At 41.5% G+C, this 16752-nt stretch overlaps 1 protein-coding gene across 7 annotated transcripts in view; it reads left to right on the plus strand.

Moving 5' to 3' along the window:
• The window catches only part of CREB5 (cAMP responsive element binding protein 5), a 392310-nt gene that overhangs the window by 24262 nt on the left and 351296 nt on the right, over positions 1-16752 (plus strand). Inside the window, exons 1-2 of one of the 7 annotated variants that reach the window (XM_079152562.1) lie at positions 12088-12105; positions 12917-12986. The exons of 5 other annotated variants lie outside the window; for them this stretch is intronic. In XM_079152562.1, coding sequence (XP_079008688.1) covers positions 12948-12986 — 39 coding nt within the window. In that variant the 5' untranslated portion in view covers positions 12088-12105; positions 12917-12947. Of the gene's footprint in view, positions 1-12087; positions 12106-12916; positions 12987-16752 lie in introns of those variants that run through there. One more of the 7 variants, XM_079152561.1, reaches the window with a different exon arrangement.

Below are 16752 nucleotides of genomic sequence, written 5' to 3' on the forward strand. Positions count from 1 at the left end.
GCACATATTTATTTTCAGGGTAAGTGGTGGGGTCGTATAATTCTCGTGTGACAGATGAACCAAACACTCAGCTGTAAATTACATTTGACTGGAAGAAGATGCTCTGGTATGATGCTAGTTGCTGCTGCTGCTTGCTCCCCTTGGGTCGAGGATGAGAGCTGGAAGATTGGCGACTCTTGGGTTTAGCTAGAAAATGAAAAATATTCTTGATATAAACTACAACAGGGTGAGTAATATCATATATGTGTATTTATATAAAAAAATAAGATGGTGATATGACCTGGATCTAACATTTCCCTGGCCAGGAGACTAAAAGGGTCACAGAACATGATGGAGTGGCTTGTGGCCTTACTGTTTATTTCCAAAGACCTTTAGGTAACACCATCCGATTCTTTTCCCTTTGTTTTATTTTAAAGTGGCCCTTCACTGACTTCATTAATGTGTCACAAAGTCAGATTTTTTTTGTTTGTTTTTGTGAGTGTTCAGTCTCATAAAAATTAAATGTGTGCATTCTTGTAACTTGATCTGCCCTCTCCAGTAAAAATCAATGCTCTTGCCCTTGCAGCTCAAGCCGCAGAGGTCTTCTGTAGACTGCGTCGTGTGCATTTGTGCATGAGCCCTTTCCTTACCTAGGTTTTCTGATATTTCTTCAACATATCTGAGACCTCGGCCCCAGATGTACACGATCTATTGGCTTGTGTTTGTCCTCCCAGTGTGTTTGCTAGAAAACCATTGAGGGGCCCCCACAACTCCTTGTCCCGTGGAGTGGGCCCAGAATGGGGCCAGTTTATTACTCATGGATTGGTATGGTTTAGACGTGATATCCCCCAAAAACTCAAGTGTGAGACAACACAAGGTTTGGAGGAGAAATGATTGGATCACATCCTTAACCTAATCAATAAATTGATCCCTGATGGGATTAACTGAGTGGTAACTGGAGGCAGGTGGGATGTGGTTGGAGGAAGTGGCTCTTTGGGGGCGCGGCTTTTGGGGTATATATTTGTTTCTGGCTAGTGGCATCTCTCTCTGTTTCCTGATCACCATGCTTCCCTCTGCCACATTCTTCAACCATGATGTTCAGACTCACCTTGAGCCCTGAGGAATGGAGCCTGCTGTCTATGGATTGAGGCCTCTGAAACTGTGAGCCCCTAAGTAAGCTTTTCCTCCTCTGTAGTAGTTCTGGTTGGGTCTTTTAGTCACAGCAGCTAGAAAGCAAACTAAAACATGGATGTATTTATTATTATTCCTTTGATTGGGTGGCAAGAACATCTGAAGAAGACATTTCTAGAGGGATATTTGGTTCCTTGTCAGAACTGAATTACACTATCTTAAATATGCCAAATATAAAGATTTTGAGCCTTGTTATTGAAAATTATTCTCCTGTGCTCAGATAGGATTGTCTTTTCCCCCCAACACACGAAATTTCCATGGCATTTTCTTTCTAGGAAACAATTGAATATTGGTTTTTCGGATTAAGTTCCAGAGTAGAGTAAGGTCTCTGAGATTCCATTTAGACTAATCATTGCTTCTGATACACAGGACCAGTCCAGCCTTTCACAGCATTTGATGGTGGGATTTAAGGACTTGCCACCACTGTGATGGCAACTGGGGAACAGGTTGCATTTATTAAATAAAATTCCCCAAATGAAATTGTGCACTGTGCTCGTGCAGAAACTCATAGGTTGCAAAACAATGAGTTGTCCCTAACTGTCCTTTATCTGGTTTTAGGACAGTAGGCATCCAAAGGTTTTCAACTTGGTGCGATCCAGTCCTGGTTTTGTCTCCACTTTGACCTGAGGCCCCCCCCCCCCCCCCCCCCCCCCGAGAACTATGATCTTGCTTACCTGAAAAGGACTCTCCCAACCTGTAGTGACACAGGGAAGCACCTCCTAAGTGTTGTGGTTAAGGATTTCCTATTACTGCTTATGCATGTTGAGAATATAATTAATTAGATTAGTACCTACTTATTGTATGCCAGTTGCTGTGTTAAGCACTTTCTGTGTTTTATTTAGTAGAAATTATTGTCTCTGTTCTGATGAGGAAACTGAAGTTCAGGGACTCTGAAGATTTCACCCGAGATCATGTAGCTTTTAAGAGCAGGGCCAGGATTGCCTTCTGTCCCTGGTGCCTTGTAGCCCTGGTCACTCTGCTGTAGTCATAACTTAATAATTTTGCCAAGAGAGACCACCATTCCATCTTCTCCAAATGGAGCTATATCTATGGGGAAATACTAATGAAGTCTTCATTCCATAGACCTTCCTTTTGGCATCTTCACTAATATAAGATGCCTGTGAGTTCAATGTGTTATTTTACTGAGCACCTACAAAACCCTAAGTTTGGTGACCACTGATTTTAAAGAAGTAAAATAAAAGCACAGCTCCTTTCACCTATGACAGGACTCTTCAAGTGTAGTTGGTACTATAATGAAATGGAACTGTAACTGATGTTATTCTCAGTACTCATATTATTAATGACTGATTTAAAAATACATTTCTACCATCTCTAAACAAAGGCATATCATCCTATGTCTTAAATGCAGTCACTCAAAAAGATGAACATTTCTACTATTCTTTGCATGGCTCTTTTGAAGTTATGGACCTAAATCTGCTCTAGAATAAAAAGAGAAAGGATGTGCATGAGATGAAAATCTGATGACTCTCAGGCTTAAACATCCTTCCCTACAGCAGACTTTCCAGTTATCTAAAGAGGCTTGTATTCAGGAGCCATTTGTGGTGGGGTTGCAGTGTGATACATCATTTATGCAGTGCCTTAAGTGTTTACTAGAGCACAGGGGTCCTTCTGAGAGACCCGACTGTCTGGAGGCACATTTGTGTTATGTAACAGGGTTTTGTCCAAGACTCGATACTGCTTACCTCATTCCTTTCTTGAGACTTTCTGAAGTTCAGAGTTTCCCTTAATGTGTAGATAACCTTGGAATACTCATGTATTTTCACTTCCAATAAACATTCACAATGAAGGGTCTGATGTACACTCTAAAAATGGGTAGGAGGTGGGCGGGAATGAGGTTGTTGACCATGTTGGTGAGTTATTGTGGGGGCGCGGGGCCACGTCGTCACTGAGATGGACCAGAGATCACCCATCCCCACTTCTATACCACGAAAGTCCTTTTTGTTTTTCCTTACTTCTTTATGTTTCTATTTGATAAATTTTAACTGACTCTTCTTTTTAATTATCATCATCAATAAGAAGTTGTGATAAGCGTAAGATGGTTGATGGTACCATGTTGAATCCAAATAATTGTAGCTGACAGTAAAGAAAGTTGACATTTTGCTTGGCACGTGGAGCTTTTGTGTGTGTGTGTGTGTGTGTGTGTGTGTGTGTGTATCTGTGTGTGAATGACTAACTGTTTAAATATATACCAAGCTTTTGGAAATGCTGAAAATAGAACTAATCTTGGTTATTACTTTCACAGACTTCCTAGGAATCCGGAGACCCCCAGGTGGGGAGCAACTGGATTTAGCGATTGTCATAAATTTCCTTCTACTTCTAACATTCTGTGATTTGTGAACACCATTAAAACTAATAAAATTGAGTAGTTAAAAATGTACTCCCAACAGTGAGTTTTGAAATCCAGGGCCAACATTTTGTAGAATGGGAAGAGAGGCAAGCAGAGTCCTCCCAAGATTTGGAGAGCAGGATGAGGATGGTGAATAACTGAACATTGCTATGTGCCGCAAGTTTCCTTGATAAACCAAAGTAGCAATATTTCCTTTGCTATACTTCGTTATTCAGAGGCCTACCTATCTGTGATGAAACAAACAAACAAACAAGATGCACAAACAGACCTGTCATTTGATGCTGAGTGGATCTCAGGTCATCCTCTGGAACCCAGGTACCACACTGCAGGCAGAATGAACTGAAAACCCAAAGCTAAGTGCATCAAACTTCTGCTGACTTCAACTGCCCTTGGAATAAAATTTAACTCTTTGGATGGATGTACAAGGTTTTTCATAATGTGACCCTATTCTATACCTGATTCCTCTTCCTGTATACTTCTTGAAATTGCTATACTGAATTTTTCATCACACTTTCAAACTGTCAGACCATTCCTAAACCCCTGTCTTTGCATTCGCTACCGTACTAACTGGAATATTCTCTATGGTCAGTCATTAGGTAAGCTCCTGTAATATCCAGTTAAGATAATCACACTTATTATATATCAGACTTCCATTTAATTTTTATATGGAGGTACCATTATCAGTCCCATTTGCAGAGGAGGAACCTGGTTCAGAGAGGTTGAATGGCTAAGTTCACATGGCCAATAAATGATGGAGCCAGGATTTGAACCTGTTACTTCAGGACCTAGACTCCAACCTCTAGGCCATGTCCTCTAACATGGCACCTCCAAAATCAGGAGCTTTCTAAAGTGCCTCATGTGGAGTTAGCCTCTCAAAGTGCTTCCTGAAGTATTTCTGTACTAGAATTTAACCAATTGCATTATGAACTCTTCCTGTGTCTGTGTGATTTGTGAGTAATTTCGAGTATCATTCAGCTTGGCATGCCCAGGGCCTAGCAAAATGACTGCCACCTGATAAACAGATATTTCTTGAATGAGCAAATGAATGGGACAGTGAGCAAACACAGAAGCACTTCTCTGTACTTTGGTGGATCATCTTTCCTTCTATGACATGCTCCTGGGATACCAGTTGACAAACACTTCCTTCCAGTAGACTTTACCTGTCTCAGGGGTGCAAAACATTCCAACAGGAAAACTTAGAACTCTCAGTTGTCATCTCCACGTGACAGTAAATCATTGCCAAATCTTGCAAAGATGCCCATGAATTCTGCTGAGTATCCATGTAACGCTCCAGTCTGACAACGTTGATTTATTTAAGTATAGGTTTGGCGCTCTCTGAAAACTCACCATCTGCGTAAGTTGTGTTTACTTTAAGTACCAGTCAGCATTTTCCTGATGAGTTATAGAAAAATGGTAGTTCAACTTAATTTTTAAGCGAGGCCTGTTTAGGAATAATTTGTTAATTACTAGTTGGTTGATTCCGCTTCCTTAAATTAAGGGCTTCGGTTTAATATCACATGCTCATTGCCAGCTTGCTGGGATCCTCTGCAGGGGTGTGCACAGTCGTGTGATATATTGTTGCCCTGTTCTCCTATGCCAGCCCCTGCCCCAGCTTTTAAATTCATCTTTAGCTAATTTCACAAGCCTGGAAAGTAACTTGATGGTTTACTAGCTTGAGGACTGCAAGTTGGAAGCTTAATTTAATAGCCACTTAGAAAATCATTTAGGCGGACATCAGATCTTAGGCCTTCGGTCTGATGGGCTGTGCAGAGCCATTTGATCAAGGCTGCTGCTTAGAAATTCAGGAGGATTGAAGCCCACTACTTGGGCTGAAGGTGTTTCATCAACTGCACATGAGACAGGATCCAAACTTCAGTGGGAGGGCTTGGAGTCCAGTGTTTTTTTTGGCAAGAAAGGAAATATTTGGCAGCCTATTATTGGGGAGGCCCATGGAGACTGGCCATGGCTGGCAGAAGAGAGCACACTGAGGTTGGGTGCATCGGGATATGTAATGGCTTTATAAATGTTTTGGTTTCAATAAAATCCCAAATGTATTTTATCAATGCATTTTCCCCTTAATTTTTAGACCCTTGTGTATTTCAAGGGAAATTTAGTCCATATGTTTTTGATTCATTTATACTTAACTCATCAAAATGTTGTTTTCTAAGAGTTATTTGATGTCCATGAAGACTTTAGAGTTTGATTTAAATCCCTTCCAAAGTGCTTTCCCCCTCCTTTTTAAAAATAGAAAGCCATCTACTCTTGGCAAAACCTAAATGCACACACACCAAAAGTTTGCATTTGGTTGAAAAGCTCCAAGCCCATAAGGCTGGTGAGCTGAGCCAAATGCATTCTCCAGCTCCTGGTCATGTGTGAGCTGTTACTCAAAAGCACGGAGAGATCTTTACCTTTCCACAGTCTCTGGTGGCTGTCCACATGGAAAGAAGCTTTAGGAAATAAAATGTCTGCCATGTGCTAGATCTTAGATCTTGGGAAAACCACTTTACCTCCCTTGCCTTTGCTTTCCCATCTGTAAAGCTGGGCTCATGTTGATCTTGTCTGACTCCCCGAATTATTGACAGGATTGAAGAGCCAATGTGAGAGTACTTTGGGAAAGACAAATATCATTACAACTCTTTTCTTGAGCTTATTCTTGTGTTTCTTTGAACAAAACAATAAACATCCAATAATAAAATTCCAATCCAATGTTTATCATGTGCCACACATTGCATTAGACACTTTGCAAGTTACTGCACTGTTTGATCCTCACAGTACTAGGTGAAGAGTAGATATTTTAATTTCCACATTCTGGAAGATAAAACCCTGTGTAATTTGCCCAAGGTCTTATACTTGGTGGATGGGTGAACTGGAATGTGAATCTTGTCCTCTATGCATTTTTATCACTGAGTTGTAGAGTAGGTTGAAGTCATATCAGTCACTATAATGTGCCTCAACATTAGAGTTTATCTTGAGTCTGTTTCACTCTAACTGCATCTCTCTATATTATCAAGATCACTTAGTCATATTTTCTATTATATTAGTTATTGAGGAAGTGAAATACATCTTATAAACATGCTGTTTGAATATATACAGATTAAAAGATCATTTATTACAGAGGACAGTAACAGAAATTAATATTAATTGAGTACCTATTTTGAACCAGACACTCCTGATAAACTGTATGTCATTAAATACAGCAACACTATGAGGCAGAGACTGTTATTATCAGGGCAGGTGAAGAGCTGTGATTTTTACCTTCCTTTCAAGCCAAGTAGCCTGTCTGTTTCATGGATGCTGGCAGAAGATGAGAGACTCCTGGGTCAGAGACAAAGTTCTTTATTATACACGGTCAACTATCAGTGTCACCTTCACATTTACCTTAGTTTCTTTTTTCTAGCCTCTGTGAGGCTGGTGTGGAGTGACCCAGATCAATGTTGAGCACACAGTGAATTTGCACTCTGAGCCGAGAACTCCCACTGTCTTTTAACGTGGTAAGCAATCTTGCCTGACCTTTGCTCCAGAGGGAGATATTATCATTATTATACTGGACAGTAAGATAACCTGCCCTCTGCTCTGGAGGGACAGACTAAATCTGTCTTCTAAGAGTACTACACAAGTATGTTTGAAAAGATTCCAAAACAGAGGCCACCGTGTGTCTGATTCTAAGACAAACATAATGGTGATGGAGCTTTGGCAGATTGTGCTCCATTTATAGACAGAGGATCAGGGTTTAGAGAGATCAAGTCATTCATTCATTCCAGAAATATTTATTAAGCATGTATATGTTCAGGTCACACAGCTAATAATAGAAGGAGTGGAGACTCAGCTATTAACTTGTCCTCTTATCCACCTAACCTCCTTACATCCTTAGCCACCAACTCATCTTTCTTCCCCACCTAATGATTAATTATGTAAAACAGTAATCTACTTAAGATAATAATGACCCTTTGAGATAAGTTCCTCCTGCCATCAAGTTCTCCTTTTGCAGCTGGACCCAGTCCTAGATGCCCAAATGCTATGAGGCATTTGCCTGAGATGTGGGCATGGTGCTGGCAGATCCTGATGGAAGTCAGAATGGTGTGTTGAGGTGTTCTTTGGCAATACATGGAAGACAGTGGTGCTAAGAGATTTGAAAGTTAGGTTAAACATAATAATTTTGTTATGAGAAATTTAGTTTTTGTTATAGTTTAGATGTGGTATCCCCAAGAGCTCACAAGTGAGAGAATGCAAGGTTTGGAGGAAAAATGATTGGGTTATCACCTTAACATAATCAGTGAATTAATCCCTGGTGAGATTAACTGAGTGGTAACTGGAGGAGGAGGGGTGTGGCTGGAGCAAGTGGTTCATTGGGGACGTGACTATGGGATATATATCTGTATCTGGCAAGCAGAGACCTCTTCCTCTGCTTCCTGATTATCATCTGAGCTGCTTCCCTCTGCCACACTCTTTCTCCATGATGTTCAGACTCACCTTGAGCCCCAAGGAATGGAGCCTACTGTCTATGGATTGAGACCTCTGAAACTGTGAGCCTCTAAATATTCCTCTACAACTGTTTGGGTCAGGTCCTTTCACAGCAGTGAAAAAGCTGACTAAAACAATTTCGTAGTTTGGGAATCAGTGTCCATGCAAAATTCAGAAGATTTTTTTTTTTCCTGGTGCCTTCCCACCTGTACTCTTTTATGCTTGTATAATGTACCATTAAATGAGTTTATGAAGATTTTGGTGGAGCCCATGCTAGCTTGGGGGCAGCCCCTTGCTATGTGCCAGAATCAGTCTGTTGTAAAACATTAAATGGTTATGAAGTTGAAATCTGGGAGGTAGATGAATGTCTTGGTAACAATATGACTAGAATCACCTTTTCCAAACAATGAGGTCTCTACCCCACAGAAAGGCCTTTGAATTATGGGGAGGAAATACAGGGAAACTTAGCTGGTCAGCCATTGCCCCTGTCAACTAAGTCACTGCAAGGGTAAGAATCTTCTACTGGCATCTTTCCATTAGAGGACAAGCTGTCTTAAAAACGAAAAATGAAGGAAAGAAGTCTGCCTGGATGTATTTAGCTCTGCCACTGAGTTCCTGGGTTAGGATAACACAGGGAGAGATTCTCTCCCATTGACCTACCCCCCACCTCACCATGTACCTGAAGCTATTGGCCCTGTTTCCTGAGTTCATTTCAACTCCCTCTGATGCCAGAGTAAATCTAATTAGTAAAGAATTTGGAGGAAAGAATTTTCAAGAGAACTCTGTCACCCCCAAACCACTGCAGCCTGGGGATGTGACTCCTCTAGGCGGGGCTGTAACTGCCCAGGGTTTCTTCCTAGTCTTCAGTGCTGCATAAGAACTTCATACATACGCTCTGCAACAGAACTGCCAGGTGATTCTGGATGATCCTAGAGCTATTTATTTCGCAATAGAATTCTTTCTTCAGATGGACTCTTTCTAGCTGCTTGTAGATTAGGCTGCTGAAAGAGGAAGGTTTTTTTTGTTTTTTTTTTTTAACCCCTCACCAGTGAAGTCAGATGGAGAAAGAAAATAAGAATCTTAGGAGCATCATTTTATTTAATAGTGAAAGTGGGTCTTCGGCTCTCAAGAGGATGACAGAATGATTGCTGCTTAGCTCGGGATGTCCAATCTGTTCCTGATAATGGCAAAACCACTGCTTTGAACGAAACCGGACGAAACCCAATACACTGAGTGGAGTGTTACCTCCATGATCCCTAGGTTCTGGTCCTTTTCCTTGGATCAGCCAGGGCACCTCTCCTGGCGTGAACTACAAAAGTTACCCACAGGCATGTGTGGCTCATAAGGAACCTTCTGTCAGATGTCTCTCCCTCCCACTTTGTTTCTATGGACGGTTCCGCCCTCTGTCTGTTTGGTTGGTCTGTTTGTCTCAGGTCCTCCCTCCCCTTGTCCCCAGCTCCAGGAAGCTGTTCACAGACTGGAGCATTTGGGGCTAACTTGGCAGCATATTGTGGCCACTGTCAGCTTCCAAAACATGACACCAGTGAAAATATGAACCAAATGTTCCTCGTATGCATGGGTGTGAAGTCTTCATCTTCCTTTTCTCTGAGACCAGACAGCAGGAAAGAACTGGATGGTTTGGGGTTTCTGTCCTGACTCTCAATAGCTGGGTGACATCCTCCCAACCTGATTCTTTATAAAACTGCAGTCATTTTGCCCCAGGTGCTGTTGGGGTTAAACAAAGTTATTTGGTGAGTGCCTGTGACCTGCTAGGTAGTGTGTGTTGAAGTAGCTGTTCTGAGCCACGAGCACCTGACAGACAAGGCCATTTCTCATTCCTCCTGGGCCAGGCAGAGGGACCTGTCCATCTAGACTTGCATCTTGACCGTGCTTATTGCCCACACTGTGACTGTTATGGTGTGTATGTGAGGTGTCCCCTGAAAGCTCATGTGTGAGACGGTACCAGAGGGTTTGGAGGGAGAAATGATTGGGTTGGGAGAGCCTGAACCTAATCAGTGAATTAATCCCTGGTGGGATGAACTCAGTGGTGACTGGAGGCAGATTGGTTGTGGCTGGAGGAGGTAGGAACTGGGGGCTTGGCTTTGGGTATATTTTTTAATTTGGACCAGTGGACTCTTCTCTCTGCTTCCTGAGCACCATGTGAGCTGCACTCTTCCACCATGATGTTCTGCCTCACCTGGAGTTCAAGGAATGGAGCCAGCCTTTTGTGATTAAGATCTCTGAAACCATGAACCCTCATCTAAACTTTTCTTCCCTAAAATTGTTGTGGTCAGATCTTTCAGTCACAGCAGGGCAAAAGCTGACTGAAACAGTGACCTTGTTCTTATAGTTGGTACAAGTCTAGAAAGGGAGAAATTTGGACTAACTTATTCAGTGTCCTAGGGTAAGAGCCTCTTTAATGTAACCCTTGGCTTTTGCGGCACCCAACCTTCCTGATCACCATGTGGGGTGGAGGGAAGCCTGGCAAGAAAGTCCATTCTTCCTGTCATGGAACATGGATCCCACCTGAGTGCTGCTAGGGGCGGGGACTGGGTGGTGTTTGTGTGTGTTTGGGGGTGGGATGGACACAGCTGAGGGAACAAGATAAAGAATGTGGCGACTCAAGGATTTTTTATTTTACCTGGCATTTCCAAAAGGGGGTCTCTGATGACACGACTGTCCCATGTCCCTTGGCTATCTCAGGTAAACCTCAGACTTTCCCTTCTTCCCACTGACTCTTCCTTTGACTTGGAAGAGATGTTTATAAAGGTTGGAATCCGCTAATGAAAAAGACAAGAAGCAGCAAGAAATTACTCCTGAGAGAACCATTTGTGGGGGTGGTCATATGTGTGTTTTTTTTTTTTTTTTTTTTTTTTTTTTTTCAATCCCTTCCAGCTTTTTCTAGATCTGCTTTTTTAAAATTTTGGATATCTCAGAATTTGTTTGACCTTAACAAGATTCTCAGACTCATGGTTCTCTGGGCTCTGCATTTCCCTTCCAGAGCTGGTGGGTTTGGCTCTTGGAATTTATTGAGTTCCTGGTGTGTCCTCTGGAGGACTGTGCAGATATTAAAGTGAGTCTTTAACCTCCTGAATTCTTCAGGGGGCTTCAGTGGTCACCAGCTGTGACTTCAAGAATGTGGGAGCTCTAAATCTTGTGGTCTCTGGAGGTTGTGCATTGAGCCCCAGGAAGGGGAACTGATAAGCTAGCAAGGTTTTAAGGATTTGAGGGCAAACCCAGAAACATGGGCGGTCCTGGGTCCGGTGGTGTTAGAGATGATTTAGTCTGATTTTTTAATTTTATAAACATGGCAACTAAGGCTCAGAGGTGTTAGATGACCTTCTCATGGTCACAGCAGAAGGAGCAGAGCCATGACTGGGTCGTAGGCCTTGTGACTCCTCCTTCAGGACTCCTTCTGCTATTCTCAGCTCAAATACCTAGCCTTGATTCAGGGAAAAATGAGACTCTCTTCTTAACCGGCTTCAGACCACTTCTCACCCTTCATATCTTTTTTTTAAATGGCATTTTCCTGCTCTTTATTTTGATCAAGTGGCTTCTCCTTCTCCCCTTCTCTTCTTCCTTATCCTAGGTACACAGAGGGGTGAAGTACATCACATACAAAAAAGTTTTAGTTAAAAATCATCTCTTCCTGCCAGGCGTGCATACACTGTAATCCTAGAGGCTTGGGAGGCTGAGGCAGGAGGATCATGAGTTCAAAGCCAACTTCAGTAAAAATGTAGCACTAAAGCAACTCCGTGAGACCCTGTCTCTAAATAAAATACAAAATAGGGCTGGGGATGTGGCTTGGTGGTTGAGTGTCCCTGAGTTCAATTCCTAGTACCAAAAAAGAGAAAAAAAAAAAAATTCTTCCTGTGACCACTCACCAGAAGTGATCTTCTGTAAATTTTTCTTTTCCTTTTTTTGGGGAGAGGGGGTCTGGAAGTTACTGTTAAATTCTATATAATATGCTTAAATCTGTTTATTTATCATCTTTTTACACTTTAGTGACCTAGTGCTATGGGTAGATGTGGTTTGTCCCCACCAAAACCCATGTCGAAGCTTTCTCCCCAATGTGATGATATTGAAAGGAGGGGGACCATGAAGGGGTGGGGCCTGTTGGGAGGTGCCTAGGTCATGACTGTCCTGGGAAGGGGTTCATGTTGGTCTCATGGAGTGGGGTGGTCAGGTCTTGCAGGACTGGATTGCTTGCTCTGGGGGTGGGTTTTTGCAAAGCAAGTTCAGCTTTCCTTCTGGCTTCCTCACACCCCATGTGATCGCTTTCTGCCCTGAGGTCCTTGCCAGAAGCCAGTGATGGTGCTGTGCTCTTGAACCTCCAAAACTGTGAGCTAAATAAACCTTTACTTTATAAAGTATCTAGTCTCGTTTATTTTGTTATAGCAACACAAAATGGAATAAGACACTCATTGTTTTAAATCCTGTTGCTTAAGATGGAGCCTTTAGCCTTCTCAGGATAATTTTCTTTGCCCTGCTCCCTTCTCCCTCATACCTGCTCTGATAACTCCCTTGTCACTTCCACACTCCTCAGGTGTTCTGCCTTCATATTTTGTCTCATATGCACAACTAGGTCTGCTGTGCTTTTGGTTAACTCTAATAGTTGGAAACCAAAAAATAGCATTTGTGCTAGGACTATGTAAGTTTTGCTTGTTGCTCAGCCAAATATTGTATTAAGATTCTTCGCTAAGGGACCTGTTGTCATCACTGGAGGGCATCTTAAACAGGAATATTCCTAACATTAAGGTCAAATTTATGAACTTTCAAAAAACTTCTTGGTTTCTTAAAATCATTTGACCAAGGTTGATAACCATCAATTTCTCTTAAAACAGTCCCTGTCAGTCTTTCCTCTAACTTTTTTTCCTGCCTCTTTCTTCCATCTCCCTTCTACCCTTTACTTCACAGAGAAAACAAGCCAATGTTGCTGATTTCTTAGATGTTGGGTCTGTCTGAACTGAAAGATCTGGATTGTGAGGTGAGTTGAGTCAATAAAGAGACTGAATCTTTGAACTTCCTTTGGACCACAGGAATGAAATTATACATTCCTTATGAGAAGAAGAGAAGCTACTATTTTGGAGAATCAAGTGATATTGCTGATACGTTTTAATTTTGTCTTTCTTTATTTTTGTTCTATTCTTCCTAAAAGACAATGTCAGTATAGTAGAAGTCATTTGTTTGATGGAGTCTGTTGTGATTTATAATCATGATTTGAATTTTTTCTGTTGAACCAAGATAATAAAGAGCTCAAGAGTATTTATAATATGCAAGTTGGATTTTAAATCAATTAGTGGTTATCTAAGTGCCTTATATAATGTGTCACTAGAAACAGCAACTGAAGAAAGAGCCTAGAAAATCTTAAACATTATCTCACTTCAAAAGCGTGATACCTGCTGTTCTAAATTGCCATTCTGATTCTTGATTTGTATATCAAGCAAAATATTGAAGAAGATAATTTATCAAGCTTGCAATTTCTCATGCTGGAGAAAATATGCAATTAGGAAATGCCCAACATAGATTCAGGAAAGGGTATCCTAAGCAACTCAAAAGGCTGATGTTAAACCATAATTTTCTCCAGATAACGTATGCACTTGGCTAGATGCTCCACCTCATTACAGCTTTGCACACCTTCCTCTCTGTCCAAATGTGGATTTTGAATAGGCAAATAGAAACACAGGGTAGAGGAGATGAACACTGTCTCTCTATATTAAAAAAATGTATTAAATTTTTTATTATGCATTATAGTTACACATGATATTGGGGTTCATTTTGACATAATTATATAAGCATGGACTATAATTTGCTCTAATTTAGTCCCAAATACTTCCCCTTTCCCTCCCTCCTTCCCTCCCTCCCTCCCCCAACACATTCCCCGTCCTCTCTTCTTCTGATCTTTCTTCTATTTATTCATAGTTATTTTTTAAAGTTTGTACATTATAGATATACATGAAGGTAAAATTCATACATGTACATAGAATAGTTTGGTCAATCCATGCTCAGTGTTCCTTTGTCCCATCCTTCCTACTTTCCCTTAGTCCCCTTCCTCTATCTCGCCAATCCCCCCACCCCCACTTTGTATCCTTATTTTGGTCTATCTTTTGAATTTGAGAGAAAATTCAACTCTTGTCTTTCTGGGTCTGGCTTATTGCACTTGGTGTGATGTTCTTCGGTTCCATTTATCAGCATTTTCTTTCTGATATAGTGGGGTGTTTGTGGTCATTGATGATGCTGTGGATGTTTATCCCTATGGCATTATAAATTTGGGGGCAGAGGAACCCCTGCTATGTGGCAAGTATCATTGGTAGATCTATAAGGAATTCCAGGTCCGTCAGGGTGAACCAAGCTCTTCATACCTCCAGTCAAGGTGATGTGGGCAAAAAATGTTGATTTTTCTGATGTGCTCCACAATTATGCTAGCACTGGCTGTGACCTGGAAAGCTTTAGAGGGCTCTGTTGTTGCGTACGGAGTGGGTGTGGATGCAGAAAGGGGAGCAGAAGTAAACGTCATTATTGGGGGTGGGGTCTGTAATGCCCCTCCTGGATAGGAACTCTCCCTTAATTTGTGTATTCATTACAAAAACTTTCGTGGAAAATGGCAATTCTACATTGTGACTGGCATTTAACATTCCTCAGACCCAAAGTCACACCAGCTGTGTTAGGCTTGCTGTAGATCTTTTTTGTGGTTTGGGCGTAAACAAGTAAGGTCCAGGCTGTTCCAGTCTTTGATAATTGATCTGGATTCTAGTCACTTTTCTGGGATGCCCTTCTGTCCTCTTGCTAAAACGTGCCTGTGTGTGTATGTAGTACCCTCCTCTTCCGTCTCCTCTGGAAAACTAGCCCTGGGCAAATCTAGTTTGTAAAGTTGTAATTTCAAAACAGTGTGATCCAAGTCTGCCTAGGATCTGCATTGTGTGTGTGTGTGTACATGCATGTGTATGTACACATTCATGCATACATACATGCTGTGGACATGCAGTGGGAGTGGGGCAAGGTTGCTCAGGGTTTTGTGTGCTGAGTATGTTGGTCCTACAGGAGCGTCCATAGGTGGGTGTCCCTCTGTAGAGAGTGTTGCTAACCTAATATTTCCATCTGGGGGTCCTGGAATCTTGATGTAAGTATGGCTTTTCTTTCTATGCAGTTCAGTTGTTGTTCAACTTTAAAGTTCCTGTTGAATTTCTTGAGGACCCTGGGACTCAAATTCTTGAATAAGCTCCACAGAGTTTCCCAAAAAGATAATGTATTTTAAAGCCTATGCACAGATAGCCTATGTATATTTATAGCAGTGTGAGTGATACGAAGGTGTCCGTGCTGTGTGGTTTTTCCAGCTCCTAGTGGCAAGGGAAACAGTTCCCTGACCTGATTCTTTTCTCTCCCGCATCATCTGCTGGTCCACTTCTGAGCTTCCCCATCCCAGCTTAGACTGATGATTTTGTCATGAATGTTGGCATCACTGCAGAAACTCAGTGAGGTCTTTGCCTGCAGTGGCTCAAAGTTATAGTTTGCATCCTCTGTCTTCATTCTCTACAGCCTCATCAGATTTAAATGAGCCTTCTTTATGACAAATATTTCATAAAAATGGTTGTTACAATTTTAAAATGAATTTTGCAGATTGAAAGACTACCCTAGGCACGTAATTGCAAAGAAGCCCTAGATATAATAAAGAAATAAAAGAAATATAATTTAAATAAAATGATACATTCAGTCAGCCATCTGTACCTACCAGTTCTGCATCTGCAGGTTCCACCAACTGCAGATAAAAATATTTGGGGAAAAAGTTGCATCTGTAATGAACATGTATGGTCATTTATTTTCTACTTTTTCCCTAATATAATATGGTAAACAACTATTTACATATCATTTACACCATGTAAATACAGTAAGTAATCTAGAGATAATTTAAAATATATGGAGGATGTGCATAGTTACATGCAGATACTGTACCATTTTATATAAGGGACTTGAGCACATCTATGGAGGGTCCTAAAACCAGTCTCCTGCATATACTGAGGAATGTTTATTAGTCAGAGTTCTGAAAGGAAACAGCACAGTAAAAAGTGTTTAATCAAAAAGACTTGAGTCAAGGTGAGAGCAGGATTCTGGAACCAACCAAGGATAGGAAGGGTTCCAGGAATGAGTAAAATCTGGGGGCTCATATAATCCCTACGCTTGCAGGAGCATAGGGAAGATATGGTGGTCCCAGGCTGCCATGAGAGCTAAAGCTTGAGGGAATTGGAATGAGGGGACAGGGAGTGAAAAGCCCAGCCCCTCTCCTCTTACCCTGTCATCCCTGGCTACTGCCTTTCATTGGCTAAACACTGGAAGCCAGAGGGCAGAGGTACCTGGAGGATGCAGTCCCTGGAGTTCAGTCTCCTGCCACAGAGGGCTGGACAGAGAAAGGCAGAGAATGGACCAAGGGGGGCCAGGGCAAATGGAGAAACAAACACCATACAGTAGCCTCCCTTGTTCTCAGGGAATATATTCCAAGACCTCCAGTGGATGCCTGAAAGCATGGGTAGTACCGAATTCTATCTATACTATGTTTTTCCCTATGTATACATACCTATAATGAAGTTTAATTTTATAAGTTGGGAAATGGTAAGATACTAATAGCAATAACTAACAATGAAATATACTATAATAAGAGTTATGTGCATGTGGTCTTTCTCAAAATATCTTATTGCACTTTTCTTGTGATGATGTGAAATGATATGAATACCTATGTGATGAAAAGTGATGCAAATGAT

This window comes from Sciurus vulgaris, assembly GCF_902686455.1.
Source record: "Sciurus vulgaris genome assembly, chromosome: 8".
NCBI classification, from domain to species: Eukaryota; Metazoa; Chordata; class Mammalia; order Rodentia; family Sciuridae; genus Sciurus; species Sciurus vulgaris.